The 26900-nt window shown below is 41.3% G+C and overlaps 1 protein-coding gene across 1 annotated transcript in view; it reads right to left on the reverse strand.

Annotated features, from left to right (window-relative positions):
- LOC139417626 (IQ motif and SEC7 domain-containing protein 1-like) overlaps positions 1-26900 on the reverse strand; it is a 92619-nt gene that overhangs the window by 29242 nt on the left and 36477 nt on the right. The window contains exons 2-5 of the mRNA XM_071166834.1: positions 25839-26142; positions 23013-23441; positions 6631-7781; positions 273-434 (exon numbers count right to left, since the gene is read on the reverse strand). Coding sequence (XP_071022935.1) covers positions 273-434; positions 6631-7781; positions 23013-23441; positions 25839-26142 — 2046 coding nt within the window. The remainder of the gene's footprint in view (positions 1-272; positions 435-6630; positions 7782-23012; positions 23442-25838; positions 26143-26900) is intronic.

Genomic DNA, 26900 nt, shown 5'->3' on the forward strand with positions numbered 1-26900 from the left:
AGAAGAGAGAGGATTAAACCCTAAACCTAAACTTAAACTTAAACCTGGGCAGGGAGAGGAGAGAGGATTAACCCTAAACCTTAACTTAAACTTAAACCTGGACAGGGAGAAGAGAGAGGATTAACCCCTAAACCTAAACCTGGACAGGGAGAGGAGAGACGATTAACCATTTTATCAGTCAATCAGTCAGTCAAATAATACTCTTCAGTTTGTAGGTCATTCTCATTGTAGAGAATCCAAAACACCCAAGAATCTATTGATTAGCCACTCACTCTAGTACGTCCTTGTTGAACTGTTTCTGTCTGCAGCCAAGGAACTCTCCTATCATCTGTCTGCTCAGTCCTTTCCTCTCCAGGATGAAGCGGGCGATGCCTACCGGTGTGTCCGATACGAAGCCTCTCTCTATCAGGTACTGTATACCCTTCTCTGGCTTCCTGCATCGAGGGAGAGATACAGAGAGGGAGAGACACAGTGAGGGAGAGACAGAGAGGGAGAGACACAGAGAGGGAGAGACAGAGAGAGGGAGAGACAGAGAGGGAGAGACACAGAGAGGGAGAGACACAGAGAGGGAGAGACAGAGAGGGAGAGACACAGAGAGGGAGAGACACAGAGAGGGAGAGACACAGAGAGGGAGAGACACAGAGGGATAGACAGAGAGGGTGAGACACAGAGAGGGAGAGACAGAGAGGGAGAGACACAGAGAGGGAGAGACACAGAGAGAGAGAGAGACACAGAGAGGGAGAGACAGAGGGATAGACAGAGAGGGAGAGACACAGAGAGGGAGAATTATTATAAAATGTATACCACTTACAGGTAGACTCAGCGATATGACACAGAAGCAAAAAGTAAACAGCATAGTGGGTCAAGTTCCACAACAACTAAGAGCTTTTGAAGAGTGATGCTCAACGTCTCCCGCTGTACCGGTTCCAGGGGCTGTACCGCATTGTAAGAGCGTGAAGCAAACTCGTGTACACGCACAGATACTGTGTGTGACTGTGCGAGAGCAAAGTCTGACATCTCACACATCGTAATATCTGTGCAGCGCTGCACGTGGCAATATCATTTCAGTCTACCTCAAGAGGTTAAAGGCACAGTCAACTTGGTGAACTTGGTAAACTTCTGACCCACTGGAATTGTGATACATTGAATTATAAGTGAAATAATCTGTCTGTAAACAATTGTTGGAAAAATGTATTGTGTCATGCACAAAGTAGATGTCCTAACCGACCTGACATAACTATAGTTTGTTAACAAGAAATGTGTGGAGTGGTTGAAAAAGGAGTTTTAATGACTCCAACCTAAGTGTATGTAAAGTTCCCGACTTCCACTGTAAATAAATACACATACCTATATAGGCACATACTTTTTCATTAGTCTCCGTAAACCCTAGTAAACCTTAAAACCTAGTAAACCCTAAACCCTAGTAAACCCTACCACCCTTCTTCCAATTGGAGTAAACTAATTAACAAAAACACTTAGGCTTCAAACCTTCAGTTTTTACATCTTATACACATTTTACAGACACAATCTATTTTACAACAGTTATATTTTGTTTGTTTTTAGTCCTTCTTCTATTTCTCATATCTCATTATATTTGTAACTGTGCTATTTCACACAATTTCTGAACTTATATACATTTCACAGACCTCGTATGTTTTACATTGGTTATCTTGTTATTAGTCCCTTCAGCTCCATTCATATTAGACCCTTCAGCTCCATTCAGCCCCTCCCATCTATCTCTCAACACCATCCAGTCCCATCCTACATCTCCATTCAACCCCTCCCATCTATCTCTCAACACCATCCAGTCCCACCCTTCAGCTCCATTCAACCCCTCCCATCTGTCTCTAAACACCATCCAGTCCCATCCTACATCTCCATTCAACCCCTCCCATCTATCTCTCAACACCATCCAGTCCCACCCTTCAGCTCCATTCTACCCCTCCCATCTATCTCTCAACACCATCCAGTCCCACCCTACATCTCCATTCAACCCCTCCCATCTATCTCTTAACACCATCCAGTCCCTTCAACCCCTCCCATCTATCTCTCAACACCATCCAGTCCCACCCTTCAGCTCCATTCTACCCCTCCCATCTATCTCTCAACACCATCCAGTCCCTTCAACCCCTCCCATCTATCTCTCAACACCATCCAGTCCCATCCTTCAGCTACCCTCAACCCCTCCCATCTATCTCTTAACACCATCCAGTCCCACCCTACATCTCCATTCAACCCCTCCCATCTATCTCTCAACACCATCCAGTCCCTTCAACCCCTCCCATCTATCTCTCAACACCATCCAGTCCCATCCTTCAGCTACCCTCAACCCCTCCCATCTATCTCTCAACACCATCCAGTCCCTTCAGCTACCCTCAACCCCTCCCATCTATCTCTTAACACCATCCAGTCCCACCCTTCAACTCCATTCAACCCCTCCCATCTCTCTCTCAACACCATCCAGTCCCTTCAACCCCTCCCATCTCTCTCTCAACACCATCCAGTCCCACCCTTCAGCTCCATTCTACCCCTCCCATCTATCTCTCAACACCATCCAGTCCCACCCTTCAGCTCCATTCTACCCCTCCCATCTATCTCTCAACACCATCCAGTCCCTTCAACCCCTCCCATCTATCTCTCAACACCATCCAGTCCCATCCTTCAGCTACCCTCAACCCCTCCCATCTATCTCTTAACACCATCCAGTCCCACCCTACATCTCCATTCAACCCCTCCCATCTATCTCTCAACACCATCCAGTCCCTTCAACCCCTCCCATCTATCTCTCAACACCATCCAGTCCCATCCTTCAGCTACCCTCAACCCCTCCCATCTATCTCTCAACACCATCCAGTCCCTTCAGCTACCCTCAACCCCTCCCATCTATCTCTTAACACCATCCAGTCCCACCCTTCAACTCCATTCAACCCCTCCCATCTATCTCTCAACACCATCCAGTCCCTTCAACCCCTCCCATCTCTCTCTCAACACCATCCAGTCCCACCCTTCAGCTCCATTCAACCCCTTCCATCTATCTCTCAACACCATCCAGTCCCTTCAACCCCTCCCATCTATCTCTCAACACCATCCAGTCCCACCCTTCAGCTCCATTCAACCCCTCCCATCTATCTCTTAACACCATCCAGTCCCACCCTACATCTCCATTCAACCCCTCCCATCTATCTCTCAACACCATCCAGTCCCACCCTTCAGCTCCATTCAACCCCTCCCATCTATCTCTCAACACCATCCAGTCCCACCCTACATCTCCATTCAACCCCTCCCATCTATCTCTCAACACCATCCAGTCCCACCCTTCAGCTCCATTCAACCCCTCCCATCTATCTCTTAACACCATCCAGTCCCACCCTACATCTCCATTCAACCTCTCCCATCTATCTCTTAACACCATCCAGTCCCTTCAACCCCTCCCATCTGTCTCTCAACACCATCCAGTCCCTTCAACCCCTCCCATCTATCTCTCAACACCATCCAGTCCCATCCTTCAGCTACCCTCAACCCCTCCCATCTATCTCTTAACACCATCCAGTCCCACCCTACATCTCCATTCAACCCCTCCCATCTATCTCTCAACACCATCCAGTCCCTTCAGCTACCCTCAACCCCTCCCATCTATCTCTCAACACCATCCAGTCCCTTCAACCCCTCCCATCTATCTCTCAACACCATCCAGTCCCTTCAACCCCTCCCATCTATCTCTCAACACCATCCAGTCCCTTCAACCCCTCCCATCTCTCTCTCAACACCATCCAGTCCCATCCTTCAGCTACCCTCAACCCCTCCCATCTATCTCTTAACACCATCCAGTCCCACCCTTCAACTCCATTCAACCCCTCCCATCTATCTCTCAACACCATCCAGTCCCTTCAACCCCTCCCATCTCTCTCTCAACACCATCCAGTCCCACCCTTCAGCTCCATTCAACCCCTCCCATCTATCTCTCAACACCATCCAGTCCCTTCAACCCCTCCCATCTATCTCTCAACACCATCCAGTCCCACCCTTCAGCTCCATTCAACCCCTCCCATCTATCTCTTAACACCATCCAGTCCCACCCTACATCTCCATTCAACCCCTCCCATTTATCTCTCAACACCATCCAGTCCCACCCTTCAGCTCCATTCAACCCCTCCCATCTATCTCTCAACACCATCCAGTCCCACTCTACATCTCCATTCAACCCCTCCCATCTATCTCTCAACACCATCCAGTCCCACCCTTCAGCTCCATTCAACCCCTCCCATCTATCTCTTAACACCATCCAGTCCCACCCTACATCTCCATTCAACCTCTCCCATCTATCTCTTAACACCATCCAGTCCCTTCAACCCCTCCCATCTGTCTCTCAACACCATCCAGTCCCTTCAACCCCTCCCATCTATCTCTCAACACCATCCAGTCCCTTCAACCCCTCCCATCTATCTCTCAACACCATCCAGTCCCTTCAACCCCCCCCATCTATCTCTCAACACCATCCAGTCCCTTCAACCCCTCCCATCTCTCTCTCAACACCATCCAGTCCCATCCTTCAGCTACCCTCAACCCCTCCCATCTATCTCTTAACACCATCCAGTCCCACCCTACATCTCCATTCAACCCCTCCCATCTATCTCTTAACACCATCCATATTGGATTTCTATTTGCCATGTATTTTTCAACTGTGCAAAAGTACTGAAACTTTCTATTCTCAATTACTTCTACAGACTGTAAATTAAAAATGAAATGTTTTGCTAAAATAATGATTATATTATTGATTGATTAACTATAGATTTTCAAATCACCCAGTATTGCTATCTGCAGCGTTCGTTCTAGGTAAATGTGGCAATTCTTCAGCCGTTCCTGGACCTGTGACCAAAAACGAGCTACACATGGACAATACCAAAATACATAAACAGCTGCACTTGTGACATAACTCCACCATTCCTATCTATGATATCATTCACAAGAAAATATACATTTTTTAAAATTTATTCGAAAAATACGTTGTTTTTTTTAATCAATTCGTATATTTGAGTTTAACCACAACATTTGTTGTGTTATTTGTACGTTTTTTTCAAAATTGAAACAACAAGTTTTATATGGCTTTTTCTTTTTTAAATAGCGATATTTGGGAGATGTTTTCCTTTTCAAATAACCGAAAGTGATCAGTTGTAATCTGAATAAAGGGGGGAAAAAAAGCCATTCTTGAACATAGAATGAGACATTCCTACCAATTTACTAGAGAACCAGTTTGGATTTAGGTATAACTTTTGTATGACTGACGCCTTCAGTGAGAGGTCTAATACTTCAATATTTAATCATTTCTTCCCTCCGAATTCATATTTGTTATATAAATAGGCCATTTTAATTTTGTCTGACTTGCCATTCCAAATAAAATTTAATATTTTTTGTTCATAAAAATACTTATTTTCCACCATAATTTGCAAATAAATTCATTAAAAATCCTACAATGTGATTTTCTGGATTTTTTTTCTTCTCATTTTGTCTGTCATAGTTGAAGTGTACCTATGATGAAAATTACAGGCCTCTCTCATCTTTTTAAGTGGGAGAACTTGCACAATTGGTGGCTGACTAAATACTTTTCTGCCCCACTGTATGTATGTTGTAAAAGCGTAACATGGTCATTGCAGAAAATATACTGTCGGTTCTTGTAGGCTACAGTGCAAGTTTGGTCTTCCAATGGCGCGACTGCTGTCAGTATTTTTTATTTTTTTATTTTACCTTTATTTAAGTCAAACACTTTTTGATAGACTTCAACAGCTGAGATATCAAAATGTCAGACATAGAGATACTATTAAATTGGAAGACATAACTTGCACTGTAGCCTACAAGAACCGACAGTATATTTAATTCTAACCCTATTATTAATTCTAACCCTAATTATATTATAATTCTAACCCTATTCCTAATTATATGGTGTCAACAACAAAAAACGTAAACAATAGACCACATAGCATGCAACCTGGCATTCATTTTTCATCCCAAATAAAATTGCACTTTTCAGTTGTGCTCAAAACCATTCCATGAAAACAGCATATAGTTGTTTTAACCAATGAGACCATGACAAAAACATAAACAACATAGTTGGCTAATAAATCCTTAGGTTTGGGGTTATGTTCCGGTAAAACTATTAGACTAATCAATATTTCCATATTTCCAAGTCCTATTCTTGACGATCAAGGTGTATTAAATGACAGACTTAGTTTTTATGTAGATATACAGGCTAATTGTTTTACATAACCCATAAAAGTAAAAAGCAACATCAATTTATGGCTCTAACATTGATTAATCCTGCAATAGATGTTGTTCAATTGGTAAAATGCATTTTTGTCTTCTTCTAATGTCTCTTATTAAGGGGAAAGTCATCTAATTATGTTACTGAGTTTGGGGGTAATCCAAAAGTTACGTTACTGATTACAATTTTGGACAGGTAACTAATAACTGTAACAGATTACATTTAGAAATGTACCTACCCAACCCTGCACGCACACACACGCACGCACACGCACACACACACACACACACACACACACACACACACACACACACACACACACACACACACACACACAGTATGATGCGGTACTGATGCAGTACTATCTAACTTACTTGTTGAATAGATTGAGTCCGATGCGGTACTGTCGTCTCTGCACCACGTCATTGTTAAAGGCGGGGCTATCCCAGCTTTGTCTGCTCTCTCTCTGATAGGTCTGTTTCCCGAGCGGTGGGAGGGGCTCCCGGAGGCTGTCGCGTGATGAGGACCCGGAGGAGCAGTTGATGGTATCGTTAGAGTTGGTGGTGGAGTTGAGAGAGTCGTTGTCTCCATCCGAACAGCATACCTGCTCCAGGCCACCAGGGGGCAGTGTGGTGGATGAGGAGGAAGACAGAGGGGTGAGGGGTTGTCCCTGCGGGGACTGGGAGGACGAAGAGGGAGTGTCGGGGTACGGGTGGTGGGGGTGCTGGGTGTGGTGCGGGATCTGATGGTGGTGGTGTAGGATGGTGTGGTAGGGCAGGTGGGAGGGTATGGCCGAGGGGTGGGGGCGGTGAGGGAGCACAGTACGAGTCTGGCCTTGGGCCTGGGGGTGTGTGGGGGCAGAGCGCCCGTTGGGGTTGGGGTGGGGGTTTGGGTGGGGGTTTGGGTGGGGGTTGTGTTTAATGGTGCCGTGAGGCGACCTCCCTTCCCCCCCTCCTCCCCCACCTCCCCCTGGCTCTGTCTCGTAGACCAGTCTACCTATCGAACCTCTATCCGAGCGGTCACTCATATCAACAGAGCTGTCGCTAGGGGGATCGATGGTCAGCAGGGGCAGGTGAGCTCCTCTCAGGCTGTAGTCTCTACACTCTGTACAGGGGGTGCTGCGTCGGCTGTTACTGCTGCCCCCTCCCTCTGTGTCCCGGCTGTCTTCACGCCCCCCCACCCCAACGCCACCCACTCCAGGGCTCCAGTATTCTGTGTCAGTGCTGCTGGGGCCGCGGTCCAGGGACAGGGGCGAGGAGGGGTCATCAATGTAGAGGGTCACGTCGCTGTAGGACGTGGCTATGCTGTCCTCGTGCATGCTCTGTCTCTCTCCTCCTCTTCCTCTTCCTCCACCCCTCTGTCTGTCTCCCTCCCTCGGTCTCCAAACACACTCTCCAAAGTCGTCCGCCACCACCCCTGTCTCGCCTCCGTCACCTTCCTCCTCCTCTTCCTCCTCCTCCTGAAAGTCTTCCACGCCTGACTGACAGGTCAAGACGTCATCGATGGAGTCAGCCAGGGACTTCACCTAGAGCACACGCAGGGTGGAAAAATGCAGATGTTTGGTGTGTAGTGATCATAATGTAATAGCTATATCTATTATATACCTACAATTGTGTACAAGGAGGTTTTGCAGTGATTTCTAATTCAAATATGTGAAAAATATGTGTTGGTCTGATGTGTAATGAGGAAAAACCTGACACTTGTACTTGAAGCATTTATGAACCTGCCTCTTCCAGTTACTGATAGAAATGCACCCATCAGGAAACTGACTGTTAGAACTTCCAAATCTCCATGGATAGATGATGACTTGATGAATTTAAAAAAAAAATTATGGCTGAGAGGGATGAGGCAAAGGGAATAGCAAATAAGTCTGACAACACAGCAGACTGGCAAACATACAGTAAATTTAAAAAATCACGTTAACTAAACTAAACAAAAAGATGAAGAAATTATACTATGGAAGAAAGATTTTTTTTAAATATATAAAAATAATGATACTAAAAAGCTCTGGAATACCTTTAATGAAATTCTAGGCAAAAAAAACTCTGCTCCATCAGTCATTGAGGCCGATTGCCTTGTTTATAACTAAACCCTTTGATATTTCCAACCACTTTAAGAACTTTTTTGTTGATAAGTTTAACAAAGCGTGGTAGTTTTGAGTTGGACAAAGTTGGTGTGGAGGAGGTGAATTGTTTTTGCTATCTATACATTTGGACACCGACAACCTGGTTGGTGAATTGTTGAGGTTGGAAGCAGAATACGATGCGATTCCTGTTTGCAACATCTTCAATTTAAGCCTAAAAAACGGTGTGTGCCCTCAGGCTTGGATGGAGGCGAAGGTCATTAAAGCACCCTTTAATGATTCAAACAGTCAACCAATTAGCCTGTTACCTAATTAGCCTGTTATTAAGCCGGTGCTTAATTTTTTTTTTTTTTTTTATGGAATTATTGTTTTCTGTGTTTACTAATGACCTTCCACTGACCTTGAATAAAGCCTGTGTGTCTTTGTACGCTGACGACTCAACAGTAGACACGTCGGCTACGACAGTAAAATAAATAACTGAATCCTTTAACGTAGAGGTCCAGTCAGTTTTAGAAATGGGTAACTACCAACAGACTGGTGCTTTAATATATCTCAAAAACAAAAAGCATCCATTTTGTTTGACAAATCACTCACCCAATCCTAAATCTAATTTAGATCTAGTATTGAATAATGTGGCGATTGAGACAAGTTGAGAATACTAAACTGCTGGGTATTACCCTTATAATATTATGATAAGCTGTCATGGTCAAAACGTATATACTCACTGGTTGCTAAAAAGGTAATTGGCCTGTCCATGATAAGGCCCTTCAACCAGGCAGGTCCTACAGGCGTTAGTTTTGTCGCACCTGGACTACTGCCCAGTTGTCTGGTCATGGGCAAAAATAAGGACATGTATTGCAATGTCAGTGACATGCATGTCAATTTCTCCTGGCTCAAAGAGACTGACTGCATCCCTATTGGTCTTTGTGAGAGGTATTGATGTGTTGAAGGTACCGAACTGTCTGCTCAAGCAGTTGGCATTTCCGGTCACAAATTGCAGACTTGTTTATGTGCTGCTGTGCGTTTTGTTGATAATCTTACTTTGCTACCTGACAACTTTATGGTTTTTACTTTTTAATTACAGTTAATATTTTTAGTTTTTCCCTCAACTTTTTTTTCATTCAACTTTTTCACTCCGGACGCTTTATCTGGACATGGTTCTACAGGACCTCCACCAGCCAACCAGTAGTAACATTAACATGATGCTTTATCTGGACGTGGTTCTACAGGACCTCCACCAGCCAACCAGTAGTAACATTAACATGATGCTTTATCTGGACGTGGTTCGTCAGGACCTCCAACAGCCAACCAGTAGTAACATTAACATGATGCTTTATCTGGACGTGGTTCTACAGGACCTCCACCAGCCAACCAGTAGTAACATTAACATGATGCGTAATCTGGACATGGTTCGTCAGGACCTCCAACAGCCAACCAGTAGTAACATTAACATGATGCTTTATCTGGACGTGGTTCTACAGGACCTCCACCAGCCAACCAGTAGTAACATTAACATGATGCTTTATCTGGACATGGTTCTACAGGACCTCCACCAGCCAACCAGTAGTAACATTAACATGATGCTTTATCTGGACGTGGTTCGTCAGGACCTCCAACAGCCAACCAGTAGTAACATTAACATGATGCTTTATCTGGACGTGGTTCTACAGGACCTCCACCAGCCAACCAGTAGTAACATTAACATGATGCTTTATCTGGACGTGGTTCTACAGGACCTCCACCAGCCAACCAGTAGTAACATTAACATGATGCTTTATCTGGACGTGGTTCTACAGGACCTCCAACAGCCAACCAGTAGTAACATTAACATGATGCTTTATCTGGACGTGGTTCTACAGGACCTCCAACAGCCAACCAGTAGTAACATTAACATGATGCTTTATCTGGACGTGGTTCGTCAGGACCTCCAACAGCCAACCAGTAGTAACTTTAACATGATGCTTTATCTGGACATGGTTCTACAGGACCTCCACCAGCCAACCAGTAGGAACATTAACATGATGCTTTATCTGGACATGGTTCTACAGGACCTCCACCAGCCAACCAGTAGTAACATTAACATGATGCTTTATCTGGACATGGTTCGTCAGGACCTCCAACAGCCAACCAGTAGTAACTTTAACATGATGCTTTATCTGGACGTGGTTCTACAGGACCTCCACCAGCCAACCAGTAGTAACATTAACATGATGCTTTATCTGGACGTGGTTCTACAGGACCTCCACCAGCCAACCAGTAGTAACATTAACATGATGCTTTATCTGGACATGGTTCGTCAGGACCTCCAACAGCCGAAGCTAAGTAGTAACTTTAACATGATGCTTTATCTGGACGTGGTTCTACAGGACCTCCACCAGCCAACCAGTAGTAGCATTAACATGATGCTTTATCTGGACGTGGTTCTACAGGACCTCCACCAGCCAACCAGTAGTAACATTAACATGATGCTTTATCTGGACATGGTTCGTCAGGACCTCCACCAGCCGAAGCTAAGTAGTAACAACTTCTGAGACGCCGAAGGCTCCCACCATGACCCTAGTCATTGGCGACTCCATTACCCGCAGTATTAGACTTAAAAAGAATCATCCAGCGATCATACACTGTTTACCAGGGGGCAGGGCTACCGATGTTAAGGCTTATCTGAAGATGTGGCTGACTAAAGCTAAAACTGGTGAGTGTAGATAGTATAGAGATATTGTTATCCACGTCGGCACCAACGATGTTAGGATGAAACAGTCAGAGATCACCAAGCGCAACATAGCTTCAGCGTGTAAATCAGCTAGAAAGATGTATCGGCATCGAGTAATTGTCTCTGGCCCCCTCCCAGTTAGGGGGAGTGATGAGCTCTACAGCAGAGTCACACAACTCAATCGCTGGTTGAAAACTGTTATCTGCCCCTCCCAAAATATATAATTTGTAGATAATTGGCCCTCTTTCTGGGACTCACCCACAAACAGGACCAAGCCTGGCCTATTGAGGAGTGACGGACTCCATCCTAGCTGGAGGGGTGCTCTCATCTTATCTACGAACATAGACAGGGCTCTAACTCCCCTGGCTCCGCAATGAAATAGGGTGCAGGCCAGGCAGCAGGCTGTTAGCCAGCCTGCCAGCTTAGTGGAGTCTGCCACTAGCACAGTCAGTGTAGTCAGCTCAGCTATCCCCATTGAGACTGTGTCTGTGCCTAGACCTAGGTTGGGCAAAACTAAACATGGCGGTGTTCGCCTTAGCAATCTCACTAGAATAAAGACCTCCTCCATTCCTGCCATTATTGAAAGAGATCGTGATACCTCACATCTCAAAATAGGGCTACTTAATGTTAGATCCCTCACTTCCAAGGCAGTTGTAGTCAATGAACTAATCACTGATCATAATCTTGATGTGATTAGCCTGATTGAAACATGGCTTAAGCCTGATGAATTTACTGTGTTAAATGATGCCTGACCTCCTGGTTACACTAGTGACCATAGCCCTCGCGCATCCCGCAAAGGCGGAGGTGTTGCTAACATTTACGATAGCAAATTTCAATTTACAAAAAAAAGAAATGTTTTCGTCTTTTGAGCTTCTAGTCATGAAATCTATGCAGTCTACTCAATCACTTTTTATAGCTACTGTTTACAGGCCTCCTGGGCCATATACAGCGTTCCTCAATGAGTTCCCTGAATTCCTATCGGACCTTGTAGTCATAGCAGATAATATTCTAATCTTTGGTGACTTTAATATTCACATGGAAAGTCCACAGACCCACTCCAAAAGGCTTTCGGAGCCATCATCGACTGTTTTGTCCAACATGTCTCTGGACCTACTCACTGTCACAGTCATACTCTGGACCCACTCACTGTCACAGTCATACTCTGGACCTAGTTTTGTCCCATGGAATAAATGTTGTGGATCTTAATGTTTTTCCTCATAATCCTGGACTATCGGACGACCATTTTATTACGTTTGCAATTGCAACAAATAATCTGCTCAGACCCCAACCAAGAAACATCAAAAGTCGTGCTATAAATTCACAGACAACACAAAGATTCCTTGATGTCCTTCCAGACTCCCTCTGTCTACCCAAGGACGTCAGAGGACAAAAATCAGTTAACCCCCTAACTGAGGAACTCAATTTAACCTTGCGCAATACCCTAGATGCAGTTGCACCACTAAAAAATAAAAGCATTTCTCATAAGAAACTAGCTCCCTGGTATACAGAAAATACCAGAGCTCTGAAGCAAGCTTCCAGAAAATTGGAACGGAAATGGCCAAACTGGAAGTCTTCCGACTAGCTTGGAAAGACAGTACCGTGCAGTATCGAAGAGCCCTCACTGCTGCTCGATCATCCCATTTTTCCAACCTAATTGAGGAAAATAAGAACAATCCGAAATGTATTTTTGATACTGTCGCAAAGCTAGCTAAAAAGCAGCATTCCCCAAGAGAGGATGGCTTTCACTTCAGCAGTAATAAATTCATTAACTTCTTTGAGGAAAAGATCATGATCATTAGAAACAAATTATGGACTCCTCTTTAAATCTGCGTATTCCTCCAAAGCTCAGTTGTCCTGAGTCTGCACAACTCTGTCAGGACCTAGGATCAAGGGAGACTCTCAAGTGTTTTAGTACTATATCTCTTGACACAATGATGAAAATAATAATGGCCTCTCAACCTTCAAGCTGCATACTGGACCCTATTCCAACTAAACTACTGAAAGAGCTGCTTCCTGTGCTTGGCCCTCCTATGTTGAACATAATAAACAGCTCTCTATCCACCGGATGTGTACCTGTCACGCCCTGGCCTTAGTTAACTTTGTTTCCTTTATTATTTTGGTTAGGTCAGGGGGGATTTATGTGTTTTGTCTGGTCTAGGGGTTTTGTATGTTTATGGGGCTGTTTCCTTTCTAGGTAGTTTGTATGTCTATGGTTGCCTAGATTGGTTCTCAATTAGAGGCAGCTATCTATCGTTGTCTCTGATTGGGAACCATATTTAGGCAGCCATATTCTGTGTGTACTTTGTTGGTACTTTGTTGGTGGTTGTCTTCTGTCTTTGTGTCTATGCACCAGATAGGACTGTTTCGGTTTTTTCACATTTGTTGTTTTGTATTTTGTAGTGTCCTTATTAAACATGTTGAACACTAACCACGCTGCATTTTGGTCCTTCTCTCCTTCAACGGAAGAAAACCGTTACAGTACCAAACTCACTAAAAGTGGCAGTAATAAAGCCTCTCTTGAAAAAGCCAATCCTTGATCCAGAAAATATAAAAGAATATCGGCCTATATCGAATCTCCCATTCCTCTCAAATATTTTAGAAAAAGCTGTTGCGCAGCAACTCACTGCCTTCCTGAAGACAAACAATGTATAGGAAATGCTTCAGTCTGGTTTTAGACCCCATCATAGCACTGAGACTGCACCTGGGAAGTTGGTAAATTACCTTTAAAGGGTGTCATGCTCCTAGACCTTAGTGCTGCTTTTGATACCATTGATCACTACTTTCTTTTGGAAATATTGGATACCCAAATTGGTCAACACAGACAAGTTCTGACCTGGTTTAGATCTTATCTGTTGGAAATATATCAGTTTGTCTTTGTGAATGGTTTGTCCTCTGACAAATAAACTGTACATTTCGGTGTTCCTCAAGGTACCGTTTTAGGACCACTATTGTTTTCTATATACATTTTACCTCTTGGGGATGTCATTCGAAAACATAATGTTAACTTTCACTGCTATGCGGATGACACACAGCTGTGCATTTCAAAGAAACATGGCGAAGCCCCAAAATTGTCCTCGCTGGAAGCCTGTGTTTCAGACATAAGGAAGTGGATGGCTGCAAACTTTCTACTTTTAACTTCTTTGATATAGGAGGCGCTCTTTAAATTTTTGGATAAAAAAACGTTCCCGTTTTAAGCGCAATATTTTGACACGAAAAGATGCTTGACTATGCATATAATTGACAGCTTTGGAAAGAAAACACTCTGACGTTTCCAAATCTGCAAAGATATTATCTGTGAGTGCCACAGAACTGATGCTACAGGCGAAACCAAGATAAAATTTCAAACCGGAATTGCCCCAGATTTTGAAGCCGCTGTTTTCCAATGTCTCCTTATATGGCTGTGAATGCGCCAGGAATGAGCTTACACTTTCTGTCGTTTCCCCAAGGTGTCTGCAGCATTGTGACGTATTTGTAGGCATATCATTGGTAGATTGACCATAAGAGACTACATTTACCAGGTGCTCGCTTGGTGTCCTCCGTTGCAATTATTACGTAATCTCCACCTGCGTGTATTTTTCCATTTTCTTCAGAGGAGAAACCCAACTGCCAAGAATGACTTATCATCGAATAGATATGTGAAAAACACCTTGAGGATTGATTCTAAACAACGTTTGCCATGTTTCTGTCGATATTATGGAGTTCATTTGGAAAAAAGTTTGGCGTTGTAATGACTGAATTTTCATTTTTTTTTCTTAGCCAAACATGATGAACAAAACGGAGCGGTTTCTCCTACACAAATAATATTTTTGGAAAAACTGAACATTTGCTATCTAACTGAGTCTCCTCATTGAAAATATCCAAAGTTCTTCAAAGGTAAATTATTTTATTTGAATGCTTTTCTTGTTTTTGTGAAAATGTTACCTGCTGAATGCTAGGCTTAATCCTATGCTAGCTATCAATACTCTTACACAAATGCTTGTGTAGCTATGGTTGAAAAGTATATTTTGAAAATCTGAGATGACAGTGTTGCTAACAAAAGGCTAAGCTTGTGAGCCAATATATTTATGTCATCTCATTTGCGATTTTCATGAATAGTTAACCTGTTGCGACGACCAAACCCGGATCCGGGATTCTATTTATAGACCTAAGCTCATTACCATAACGCAACGTTAACTATTCATGAAAATCGCAAATGAAATGAAATAAATATGCTATCTCTCAAGCTTAGCCTTTTGTTAACAACACTGTCATCTCAGATTTTCAAAATATGCTTCTCAACCATAGGAAAACAATCATTTGTGTAACAGTAGCTAGCTAGCGTAGCATTTAGCGTTAGCATTAGCGTTAGCATTTAGCAGGCAACTATCACAAAAACAAGTAAAGCCTTCAAATAAAATAACTTACCTTTGAAGAACTTCTGATGTTTTCAATGAGGAGACTCTCAGTTAGATAGCAGATGCTCAGTTTTTCCAAAAAGATTATTTGTGTATTAGAAATAGCTCCGTTTTGTACATCACATTTGGCTACCAAAAAAAAAAAAAAAAAAAAAACGAAAATTCAGCCCTCAAAACGCAAACTTTTTTCCAAATTAACTCCATAATATCGACTGAAACATGGCAAACGTGGTTTAGAATCAATCCTCAAGGTGTTTTTCCACATATCTCTTCAATGATATATCCTTCCTGGAAGCCTGGTTTCTCCTTGCTCTCAAATGGAATAATAATTGCACCTGGCTTTACGCTCCAATTTCGACGCAGGGACACCAGGCGGACACTTGGAAAATGTAGTCTCTTATGGTCAATCTTCCAATGATATGCCTACAAATACGTCACAATGCTGCTAACGCCTTGGGAGAACGACAGAAAGTGTAGGCTCATTCCTTGCGCCATCACAGCCATATAAGGAGACAATGGAAAACAGAGCTTCAGAAATCTGCTCATTTCCTGGTTGACGCATCATCTTGGTTTCGCCTGTAGAATGAGTTCTGGGGCACTTACAGACAATATCTTTGCAGATTCTGAAACTTCAGAGTGTTTTCTTTCAAAAACTGTCAAGAATATGCATAGTCGAGCATCTTTTCGTGACAAAATATCGCGCTTAAAGCGGGAACGTTTTTTATCCAAAAATGAAATAGCGCCCCTAGAGATCAAAGAGGTTAACGTTGCGTTATGGTAATGAGCTTGAGGCTATGATTACGCTCCCGGATACGGGATTGCTCGACGCTAGAGGTTAAACTCTGACAAAGAGAGATGCTTGTTCTAGGTCCCAAGAAACAAAGAGATCTTCTGTTGAATCTGACAATTAATCTTGACGGTTGTACAGTCATCTCAAATAAAACTGTGAAGGACCTTGGCGTTATTCTGGACCCTGATCTCTCTTTTGACAAACATATCAAGATTGTTTCAAGGACAGCTTTTTTCCATCTGCGTAACATTGCAAAGATCATAATTTTTTGGTCCAAAATTGATGCAGAAAAATGTATCCATGCTTTTGTTACTTCTAGGTTAGACTACTGCAATGCTCTACTTTCCGGCTACCAGGATAAAGCACTAAATAAACTACAGTTAGTGCTAAATACGGCTGCTAGAATCCTGACTAAAACCCCAAAATTTGATCATATTACTCCAGTGCTATTCTCCCAACACTGGCTTCCTGTTAAGGCAAGGGCTGATTTCAAGGTTTTACTTCTAACCTACAAAGCATTACATGGGCTTGCTCCTACCTATCTTTCTAATTTGGTCCTGCCGTGCATGCCTACACGTACGCTACGGTCACAAGACACAACCCTCCTAATTGTCCCTAGAATTTCTAAGCAAACAGCTGGTGGCAGGGCTTTCTCCTATAGAGATCCATTTTTATGGAATGGTCTGCCTACCCATGTGAGAGACACAGACTCAGTCTCAACCTTTAAGTCCTTATTGAAGACTCATCTCTTCAGTAGGTCCTATGATTGAGTGTAGTCTGGCCCAGGTCTCTGCCGAGCCGGTTCCCCTCTCTCCCTGGGATTCTCTGCCTCTAACCCTCTTACAGGGGCTGAGTCACTGGTTTACTGGTGCTCTTCCATGTCATCCCTAGGAGGGGTGCGTCACTTGAGTGGGTTGAGTCACTGACGTGGTCCTCCTGTCTGGGTTTGCCCCCCCCCCCCCCCCCCCCGCTTGTCTCAGGATGGTAGGTTGGTTGTTGAAGATATCCCTCTAGTGGTGTGGGGGCTGTGCTTTGGAAAACTGGGTGGGGTTATATCCTGCCAGTTTGGCCCTGTCCGGGGGTATCATCGGATGAGTTATAATCTCCACCCTGCACAGCCAGAAGGGGACTGGCCACCCCTCATAGCCTGGTTCCTATCTAGGTCTTCCTAGGTTTTGGCCTTTCTAGGGAGTTTTTCCTAGCCACCATGCTTCTACACCTGCATTGCTTGCTGTTTGGGGTTTTAGGCTGGGTTTCTGTACAGCACTTTGAGATATCAGCTGATGTAAGAAGGTCTATATAAATACATTTGGTTTGATTTGGCACACAGTTCAGACACTCATCTGTACAACACAAAAATATACAACCAGAGGTCTCTTCACAGTCCCCAGGTCCAGAACAGAGGCTGGGAAACACACAGTATTAAATAGAGTCATGACTACATGGAACTCTCTGCCACCCCAGATAACTCAAGCTAGCAATAAAACCATATTGATAAAACCATATAAAATAACACCTTACGGCACTGTGAAGAGCCACAGACATTTTAAAATATGATGTATTGTGTATTGTATTATTTAGTGTATTATGTGTAGTATTATGTACAGTAGTGCATTATGTATTGTACTATATCGTGTATAATGTAGTGTATTTTGTATTGTATTATGTAGTGTTATGTAGTGTATTATGTATTGTATTATGTAGTGTGTTATGTAGTGTATTATGTAGTGTGTTATGTAGTGTATTTTGTATTGTATTATGTAGTGTATTATGTAGTGTATTATTTAGTGTATTATGTAGTGTATTATGTAGTGTGTTATGTAGTGTATTATGTAGTGTATTATATATTGTATTATGTAGTGTGTTATGTAGTGTGTTATGTAGTGTATTATGTAGTGTATTATGTAGTGTATTATGTAGTGTGTTATGTAGTGTATTATGTAGTGTATTGTATTATGTAGTGTATTATGTAGTGTGTTATGTAGTGTATTATGTAGTGTGTTATATAGTGTATTATGTAGTGTATTATGTAGTGTGTTATGTAGTGTATTATGTAGTGTATTATGTACAGTAGTGCAATATGTAGTGTATTACGTATTGTATTATATAGCGTACTATGTATTTTGTAGTGTATTATGTTAAGTATTATGTGGTGTATTATGTAGTCTATGTATTGTAGTATGTACAGTACTGTATTATGTATTGTACTGTGTTATGTATTATGTATTGTATTATGTAGTGTATTATGTAGTGTATTATGTAGTGTATTATGTATTGTATTATGTAGAGTTATGTATTATGTTGTGTATTATGTATTTTATGTACAATAGTGTATTATGTACAGTAGCGTATTATGTATTGTATTATGTTGTGTATTATGTTATGTATTATGTACAGTAGTGTATTATGTATTGTATTATGTATTGTATTTCGTTATTATTATATTATGTATTATGTATTGTACTATGTAGTGTATTATGTTATGTATTATGTAGTGTATTATGTAGTGTGTTATGTAGTGTATTATGTAGTGTATTATGTAGTGTATTATGTAGTGTATTATGTAGTGTGTTATGTAGTGTATTATGTAGTGTGCTATGTAGTGTATTATGTAGTGTATTATGTAGTGTATTATGTAGTGTGTTATGTAGTGTATTATGTAGTGTGCTATGTAGTGTATTATGTAGTGTATTGTGTAGTGTATTATGTAGTGTGTTATGTAGTGTATTATGTAGTGTATTATGCAGTGTATTATGTAGTGTGTTATGTAGTGTATTATGTAGTGTGTTATATAGTGTATTATGTAGTGTATTATGTAGTGTGTTATGTAGTGTATTATGTAGTGTATTATGTACAGTAGTGCAATATGTAGTGTATTACGTATTGTATTATATAGCGTACTATGTATTTTGTAGTGTATTATGTTAAGTATTATGTGGTGTATTATGTAGTCTATGTATTGTAGTATGTACAGTACTGTATTATGTATTGTACTGTGTTATGTATTATGTATTGTATTATGTAGTGTATTATGTAGTGTATTATGTATTGTATTATGTAGAGTTATGTATTATGTTGTGTATTATGTATTTTATGTACAATAGTGTATTATGTACAGTAGCGTATTATGTATTGTATTATGTTGTGTATTATGTTATGTATTATGTACAGTAGTGTATTATGTATTGTATTATGTATTGTATTTCGTTATTATTATATTATGTATTATGTATTGTACTATGTAGTGTATTATGTTATGTATTATGTAGTGTATTATGTAGTGTATTATGTTATGTATTATATTATGTATTATGTAGTGTACTATGTAGTGTATTATGTTATGTATTATGTTATGTATTATGTATTGTATTATATATTGTATTATGTAGTGTATTATGTATTGTACTATGTAGTGTATTATGTTATGTATTATGTAGTGTATTATGTAGTGTATTATGTTATGTATTATGTAGTGTATTTTGTATTGTACTATGTAGTGTATTATGTTATGTATTATGTTATGTATTATGTATTGTATTATATATTGTATTATGTAGTGTATTATGTATTGTACTATGTAGTGTATTATGTTATGTATTATGTATTGTATTATATAGTGTATTATGTAGTGTATTATGTAGTGTATTATGTAGTGTATTATATACTGTATTATGTAGTGTATTATATACTGTATTATGTAGTGTATTATGTAGTGTGTATTATATATTGTATTATGTAGTGTATTATTTATTGTATTATGTAGTGTATTATATATTGTATCATGTAGTGTATTATATATTGTATTATATATTGTATTATGTAGTGTATTATATATTGTATTATATATTGTATTATGTAGTGTATTATGTATTGTATTATATATTGTATTATGTAGTGTATTATTGTATTATGTAGTGTATTATGTAGTGTATATATTGTATTATGTAGTGTATTATATATGTAGTGTATTATGTAGTGTGTATTATGTAGTGTATTATGTAGTGTATTATATATGTAGTGTATTATATATTGTATTATTTAGTGTATTATGTAGTGTGTATTATGTAGTGTATTATGTAGTGTATTATATAGTGTATTATGTAGTGTATTATGTATAATGTAGTGTGTATTATTATGTGTAGTGTATTATATACTGTATTATGTAGTGTATTATATACTGTATTATGTAGTGTATTATGTAGTGTATTATATATTCTATGATTTAGTATATTATATATTGTATTATATATTGTATTATGTAGTGTATTATATATTGTATTATATATTGTATTATGTAGTGTATTATGTAGTGTATTATATATTGTATTATATATTGTATTATGTAGTGTATTATGTTTTGTATTATATATTGTATTATTTAGTGTATTATGTAGTGTATTATATATTGTATTATATATTGTATTATGTAGTGTATTATGTAGTGTATTATATATTGAATTATGTAGTGTATTATGTAGTGTATTATATATTGTATTATGTAGTGTATTATGTAGTGTATTATATATTGTATGTTTTAATGTATAATGTAGTGTATTATATATTGTATTATGTAGTGTATTATGTAGTGTATTATATATTGTATTATATATTGTATTATGTAGTGTATTGTGTATTATGTAGTGTATTATATATTGTATTATATATTGAATTATGTAGTGTGTTATGTAGTGTATTATATATTGTATTATGTAGTGTATTATGTTGTGTGTTATGTTGTGTATTATGTAGTGTATTATGTAGTCTAATATGAGTAGCCTCTGCCTTTGCAGCAGCTATTTGGGGATTCTAGTAAAATACTATTAAACACTACAGAAAGGTTAGCCACACAGGATGGATAAAGACAGACAGGTAAGTCACACAGGATGGATAAAGACAGACAGGTAAGGCACACAGGATGGATAAAGACAGACAGGTAAGCCACACAGGATGGATAAAGACAGACAGGTAAGGCACACAGGATGGATAAAGACAGAAAGGTAAGGCACACAGGATGGATAAAGACAGAAAGGTCAGTCACACAGGATGGATAAAGAAAGAAAGGTAAGGCACACAGGATGGATAAAGACAGAAAGGTAAGCCACACAGGATGGATAAAGACAGAAAGGTAAGGCACACAGGGTGGATAAAGACAGACAGATGAAACACAGAGAAGTGAGTAGAATGTAAAATGGTCATTTTCCTGTCTGTGAGTATAACATAACTCCAATGGCAGGCAAAAACCTGAGAAACAGGAAATGGGAAGTCATTGCCTATCCAATATACAGTGTCTATGGGGTCATATTGCACTTCCTAAGGCTTCCACTAGATGTCAACAGTCTTTAGAACCTTGTTTCAGGCTTCTACTGTGAAGGGGGAGAGAATGAGTGCTGTTTCAACTGGGTGTCTGGCAGAATGCCATGAGCTAAGTCAGGCGCACACCTGTGAGAGCTAGCTGCGTTCCCTTTAATTTCTAAAGACAAAAGAATTGTCCGGTTGGAATATTATTGAAGATTTATGATAAAAACATCCTAAAGATTCATTTTATACATCGTTTGACATGTTTCTACGAACTGTAAAATAACTTTTAGACTTTTCATCTGGACTAAGTGCCTGCGTGTTGTGAATTTGGATTTGTGAACTAAACGAGCGAATAAAAAGGAGGTATTTGGACATAAATGATGGACATTATCGAACAAAACAAGCGTTTATTGTGGAACTGGGATTCCTGGGAGTGCATTCTGATGAAGATCATCAAAGGTAAGTGAATATTTAGAATGCTATTTCTGACTTCTGTTGACTCCACAACACGGCGGATATCTGTATGGCTTGTTTTGTTGTCTGAGCGCTGTACTCAGATTATCGCAAAGTGTGCTTTCGCTGTAAAACTTTTTTCAAATCTGACACAGCGGTTGCATTAAGGAGAAGTATATCTTTAATTCCATGTATAACACTTGTATTTTCATCAACATTTATGATGAGTATTTCTGTAATTTGATGTGGCTCTCTACCCTTTCACTGGATGTTTGTTTGAGACAATGCATTTCTGAACATAACGTGCCAATGTAAACAGATTTCTGGATATAAATATGAACTTTATCAAACAAAACATACATGTATTGTGTAACATGAAGTCCTATGAGTGCCATCTGATGAAGATCATCAAAGGTTAGTGATTCATTTTATCTCTGTTTCTGATTTTTGTGACTCTTTGGCTGGAAAAATGGCTGTATTTTTCTGTGACTAGGTGATGACCTAACACAATCGCATGGTATGCTTTCGTCGTAAAGCCTTTTTGAAATCGGACACTGTGGTGGGATTAACAACAAGTTTATCTTTAAAATGGTGTATAATACTTGTATGTTTGAGGAATTTTAATTATGAGATTTTTGTTGTTTGAATTTGGCGCCCTGCAATTTCACTGGCTGTTGTCAAATCAATCCCGATAACGGGATTGGCACGGGAAGGGATCACTAAGAGGTTAAGAGGTTGTTCATGCTTGCATTAGCTGTCTGGAAGTATATTTTCTGGCGGTGGAAGAAGTTGTAGTGGTATGCTCTGTTACATACACTCATAGGACTGGTTTCCAGAACACAGATTTAGCCTACAGTACTCCTGGGCTCAACAGAAAATCTCCACTATTAATATGTGTCTGGGAAACTAGCTCATAGTTTCCTCCCTTTACTGAAAAATAATTAAATCTGACCTAAATATCGCTTACCATTAAAATGTTTGACTTCTGACCAAGATAAATGATCTTACTGCAGCCTCGTTCCTCTCACCTGTTTGGAGAAGGTCTCATCCAGGTGTGTGTACTCTATGTCCCCCTGGCACAGTGGAGGAGACCCAGCCTCCATCTCTCCATCCCCAGGCTGCCCCCTTCCAGGGTGCGGGTACCTCTGTCCCCCCTGGCCCTGGGGCTGGCCCTGTCCCTGTGGCTGGCCCTGTCCCTGGGTCTGGCCCTGTCCCTGTGGCTGGCCCTGTCCCTGGGTCTGGCCCTGTCCCTGGGGCTGGCCCTGCCGGTCGTCAAACGAGTACTGCAGTCTCATGTTGGACAGGATGATGCGCCGAGTCATCCGGCTCTCGGAGGCGGAGCTTCTCAGCCGCTCAAAGTTCTTGTTCATGCGGTACTGACGGAACGCCGTCTGGATGGTGCGCGCCGCCCGCCGACTCAGGAAGTAACCGCCATACTTCCTCTCCAGCATCTCCACCTGACGGGAAACAGGAAGTGGAGATGACCAATGAGAAAGTGGGAGAAAGTGGAGAGGACCAATGAGAGAGAGCAGGAGGAAGTGGAGAGGACCAATGAGGGAGAAGGAGGAACTGGAAAATATCATCCAGAGAGTGGGAGGAAGTAGAAAGGACCAATCGGAGAGAAGGTGGAAGTGGAGAGGACAAATGACAGAGTGGGGGGAAGTGGAAAGGACGAATTAGAGAGTAGGGGGAAGTGGAGAGGACCAATGACAGAGTGGGAGGAAGTGGAGGGGACCAATGAGAGAGCTGGAGATTAGGGGAGATTTTTAACCCTATTGAAATGGTCATCTCAATAGCCTCTGTTTTGAAAACATGTTCTTTTGTTTCTGTTGGAAAGGACCTGAACCAGGGTTACGTTTACTAGTTTGTCTTCATTACGTCACACAGAATCAGAATACATAACAATATAGAATACAACATCAGAAATCATTTGTATATTACATTATTTAATTTGACCTTTGTTTAAAACCTTTTGAACCTATAGGGGCGCTGTGTCATTATTGGATAAAAAGACGTGCCCGTTTTAAGCGCAATATTTTGTCACGAAAAGATGCTTGACTATGCATGGAATTGACAGCCTTGGAAAGACACAACTCTGACGTCTCCAAAACTGCAAAGATATTATCTGTGCGTGCCCCAGAACTAATGCAACAGGCGAAACCAAGATGATGTTTCATACAGGAAATGCCCCGGATTCTGAAGGCGCTGTGTTCCAATGTCTCCTTATATGGCTGTGAATGCGCCAGGAATGAGCCTGCGCTTTCTGTATATTCCCCGAGGTGTCTGCAGCATTGTGACGTGTTTGTAGGCATATCATTGGAAGATTGACCATAAGAGACTACATTTACCTGGTGTCCCGCCCGGTGTCCTGTGTGCGTAATCAGTAAGTCCATGCGCGTTCCATTTCTTCAGAATTGAAAGTAAGCTGCCACGATGGATTTTATCGTCGATAGATATGTGAAAAACACCTTGAGGATTGATTCTAAACATCGTTTGCCATGTTTCTGTCGATATTATGGAGTTCATTTGGAAAAAAAGTTTGCCTTTTAATGACTTTTTTTTTTTTCTTTTTTTTTTTTCTTACCCAAACGTGATGAACAAAACGGAGTGATTAGTCGACACAAATAATATTTTTGGTAAAAACGGAACATTTGCTATCTAACAGAGTCTCCTCATTGAAAACATCTGAAGTTCTTCAAAGGTAAATTATTTTATTTGAATGCTTTTCTGTTTTTTTGTGTAAATGTTGCCAGCTGAATGCTAATGCTAAATGCTATGCTAAATGCTACGTTAGCCATCAATACTGTTACACAAATGCTTGTTTTGCAATGGTTGAGAAGCATATTTTGAAAATCTGAGATGACAGTGTTGTTAACAAAAGGCTAAGCTTGAGAGCTAGCATATTTATTTCATTTCATTTGCGATTTTCATGAATAGTTAACGTTGCGTTATGGTAATGAGCTTGAGTCTGTATTCACGATTCCGGATCCGGGATGGGGAGATCAGAAAGGTTAACTAGGCAAGTCAGTTAAGAACAAATAATTTTTTTCAATGACGGTCTAGGAACAGTGGGGTTAACTGCCTTGTTCAGGGGCTGAATGACAGATTTTTTTTTTTACCTTGTCAGCTCAGGGATTCGATCCTTTACGGTTACTAGTCCAACGCTCTAACCACTAGGCTACCTGTCGCTCCTACACCCTAACCAATAGGCTACCTGCCGCCACTACACTCTAACCACTAGGCTACCTGCCACCCCTACACTCTAACCACTAGGCTACCTGCCACCCCTACACTCTAACCACTAGATTACCTGTCACCTATACACTCTAACCACTAGGCTACCTGCCGTCCAAACACTCTAACCACTAGGCTACCTGCCGCCCCTACACTCTAACCACTAGGCTACCTGCCGCCCCTACACTCTAACCACTAGGCTACCTGTCACCTATACACTCTAACCACTAGGCTACCTGTCGCCCCTACACTCTAACCACTAGGCTACCTGCCTCCTGTACACTCTAACCACTAGACTACCCTGCCGCCTCTACACTCTAACCACTAGGCTACCTGCCTCCTCTACACTCTAACCACTAGGCTACCTGCCTCCTGTACACTCTAACCACTAGACTACCCTGCCGCCTCTACACTCTAACCACTAGGCTACCTGTCGCCCCATATTATAGTAAAGTATAGACTATAATCAACTGCCTTGTATACATTCGTCTTCTGTGGGTCTGTGGAGAACTCATAGTTGTTAGACAGGGCTTTGCACCTCCGTAATAATAGTAATAATAATATTAATAACAATAATAATAACAATAACATATCCAATAATATAATAATAATATGCACACCTTCTTGTCCTGTAGGTCTGTGGAGAGCTCATAGCTGTCGGACAGGGCTTTGCAGCGCTTGTTGTCCTCCTCCTCCTGCTTCCGGAGCGCCAGGCTGGCAGGCTGATACCGGGTCCTCTGGACCCAGGCCAAGGAGGCAGGACTGGGGGGGGCCACCGGGGGGCCCTGGGGGTGGTGTTGGGATCGGGGGTCCGGTGGGCCGGGGCCACTGCTGTAGCGGTGATCAGAGCTGCTCAAGTAGGGCCCCCGGCTACAGGTGCTGTCGGAGAAACTGCCTGTGTCTCCACGTGGAGTCTCTTCCACACTGGGGGGGGGGGGGGGGGGGGGATTAGAGAGAGAAGAGAGGACAGTATATTTAACTACTGTGAACAGTGAAAGAGAGTGTAGGGAGGATATCAGAGGATATCCTCAAATCTCAAATAACCTCAAATATAGTGCTTGACCTGGGGTATCATTAGGTTGCTTGACCTGGGGTATCATTTTAGGGCTTGACCTGGGGTATCACTAGGTTGATTGACCTGGGGTATCATTATAGACCCGGGGTATCATTATAGACCTGGGGTATCATTATAGACATGGGATATCACTAGGGGGTATCATTATAGACGTGGGATATCATTATAGACCTGGGATATCATTATAGACCTGGGATATCACTAGGAGGTATCATTATAGACCTGGGGTATCACTAGGGGGTATCATTATAGACCCGGGGTATCCTTATAAACCTGGGGTATCACTAGGGGGTATAATTATAGACTTGGGGTATCATTATAGACCTGGGGTATCATTTTAGACCTGGGGTATCACTAGGAGGTATCATTATAGACCTGGGGTATCATTATAGACCTGGGGTATCACTAGGGGGTATCATTATAGACCTGGGGTATCCGTATAAACCTGGGGTATCACTAGGGGGTATCATTATAGATCTGGGGTATCATTATAGACCTGGGAAATCATTATAGACATGGGGTATCATTATAGACCTGGGATATCATTATAGACCTGGGGTATCATTATAGACCTGGGGTATCATTATAGACCTGGGGTATCATTATA

This window comes from Oncorhynchus clarkii, chromosome 9 (genome assembly GCF_045791955.1).
Source record: "Oncorhynchus clarkii lewisi isolate Uvic-CL-2024 chromosome 9, UVic_Ocla_1.0, whole genome shotgun sequence".
Lineage (NCBI taxonomy): Eukaryota > Metazoa > Chordata > Actinopteri > Salmoniformes > Salmonidae > Oncorhynchus > Oncorhynchus clarkii.